Genomic DNA, 1,793 nt, shown 5'->3' with positions numbered 1-1,793 from the left:
CAATGACTCTTAGTTCTTAGTAACTTAATTCAATACTTGAAGCATTCTTTCTTGTGATTATTTAACATTTCGCTATCCTCAATAAAACAATGTTGCTATGATAAGCTAAGCACTCAATAACGGGGATGAATCTGTACAGAACAAAGAAACATACTCTTCAAATATTGAACCATTAGTAACTGAATAATCCAACCTGTTAACATCGTTAATGTAGCCTGGAACAGGCTTGTAAGAAGTTAAACCTTGAGCAATATTTCTTAACTTGCAAGCAGCTCTAACAGTTTGATAGTAAAATCATGGCTCCCGTGAAATATCCCTTCTGCCTATTCCATAATATACTGCTACAGCAACTAAAATGATAAACAGAATGAACCACAAGTTCAATCCTGCAAAATCACACAATTTGATTGGCAAGTGAGAACAGTTAAATGGCTTGCACCAAGAATGACGAACAAAATGGATGACAAGTTAAATACTGATAAACACTTCTCAGACATGCTTCTGACTGTATGATTAAATATGCAAAGGTAACAAGATATAGGAAACTTATGAGAATCCGATGGGGATCAATCCTCGATAAAATAACATTTTCATCATTGCAAAGGTCCTTGATTATTTGCAGAAGGATAAAATTCCCGATATTACCACTTTTTCATCAAATTAATATTGCTAACGACAAAGATCAAGGAGGGATCATACCATCTTTCTTCTTATCCTTGATCAGTGTTACCCGGGCACTTGAATCTAGGGATGCCGAGAGCAGAGCCCTGTCAAAATGGCGTACTTGAGCATTAGTTTACATTTACAAAAGAAGCAACTAGAGCTGTTTGAAAGGTTGCCTGCCAAGTATAAGACTTTACAACCTTGAATCTTGTGAGAATCCTAAAGCTGTTACAAGGCCAAGATGTACTTTTCTGACTACAGTCTGCACCCGCGTACTTACAGAACTTATGATCCAAATGTCTCCTTGTATTGTTCCTCTGCATGTTTATTATTTGGAAATGGTGAAGCGAATGAAAAGAGTTGAAAAAAGCTAGACATTTTTTCCAACTTTATAAGGTTGGGTTGAGATTATTAGCTAATCCATACATCATTTTTAAGTGAGAAAGTACATCGCCTATGAAAATCTCAGTTTGTTTTCACAGGATACCTGTCTTAACAAAAATGTACTTAGATAATTGATTAAACTACATTAGAATGCACACTTCACCGCTTTAGCAGTCAAAGAGGTGGCACTTTTTGCAGAGTGAAAAAACCGTTAGTAATAATCATTATGGTATCTTCACTATAGAAAAAAGGAAGACATGAAAATAAAAAGTTTCTTACACTACAAGGAGCTTTCCATCAGATGACACATTAAATGCAGAAATTGGGTCCCGGACAATGTGTGTAGAACTTATCCTCTTCCATGAAGTAGTGTTCCATTTCACAATACTACCACCTTTACCTACGTAAGCAGAACAGAATTTGTTAGGAGTTGTTGAAAAAAGCACTTCCTATGGGTAGGACAGATGCATTGCTAGAAGATACCCACTTCGCATTGCGGTAACATACAGGACCAGATTCGAGTCACCAGATCGGGAGAACTTACAAAACCCGAAAATCTCATCCTGGTGTAGGTGAAACAATTCCAGTCAGAAAATGAAAGTGATGACATAAGAAGTTCAAAAGTTCACAAGAAAATAATTAATCAATAATTATCCATAGTAACTGCATAATTACTAACAGTAACAACAAAATATTATCTAAAACGTTATGATGGCAACTAAATGAACAAAATTTAATGTGCTATT

General features: G+C 35.5%; 1 protein-coding gene across 1 annotated transcript; it reads right to left on the bottom strand.

Annotated features, from left to right (window-relative positions):
* Positions 1-51: 51 nt before the first annotated feature.
* Positions 52-1,629, bottom strand: LOC111396331 (SEC12-like protein 2). The gene is made up of 5 exons (XM_023022739.1): positions 1,535-1,629; positions 1,327-1,447; positions 864-980; positions 700-767; positions 52-386 (listed from the first exon to the last, which is right to left on the bottom strand). The coding sequence occupies exons 1-5, from the start codon at positions 1,539-1,541 to the stop codon at positions 295-297; spliced, it is 405 nt and encodes a 134-aa protein (XP_022878507.1). The 5' UTR covers positions 1,542-1,629; the 3' UTR covers positions 52-294.
* Between the last annotated feature and the right edge of the window lie 164 nt (positions 1,630-1,793).

This window comes from Olea europaea, chromosome 6 (assembly GCF_002742605.1).
Source record: "Olea europaea var. sylvestris chromosome 6, O_europaea_v1, whole genome shotgun sequence".
Lineage (NCBI taxonomy): Eukaryota > Viridiplantae > Streptophyta > Magnoliopsida > Lamiales > Oleaceae > Olea > Olea europaea.
The sequence above is the reverse complement of the archived record's forward strand: the minus strand, read 5'-3'. Positions and strand labels throughout refer to the sequence as shown.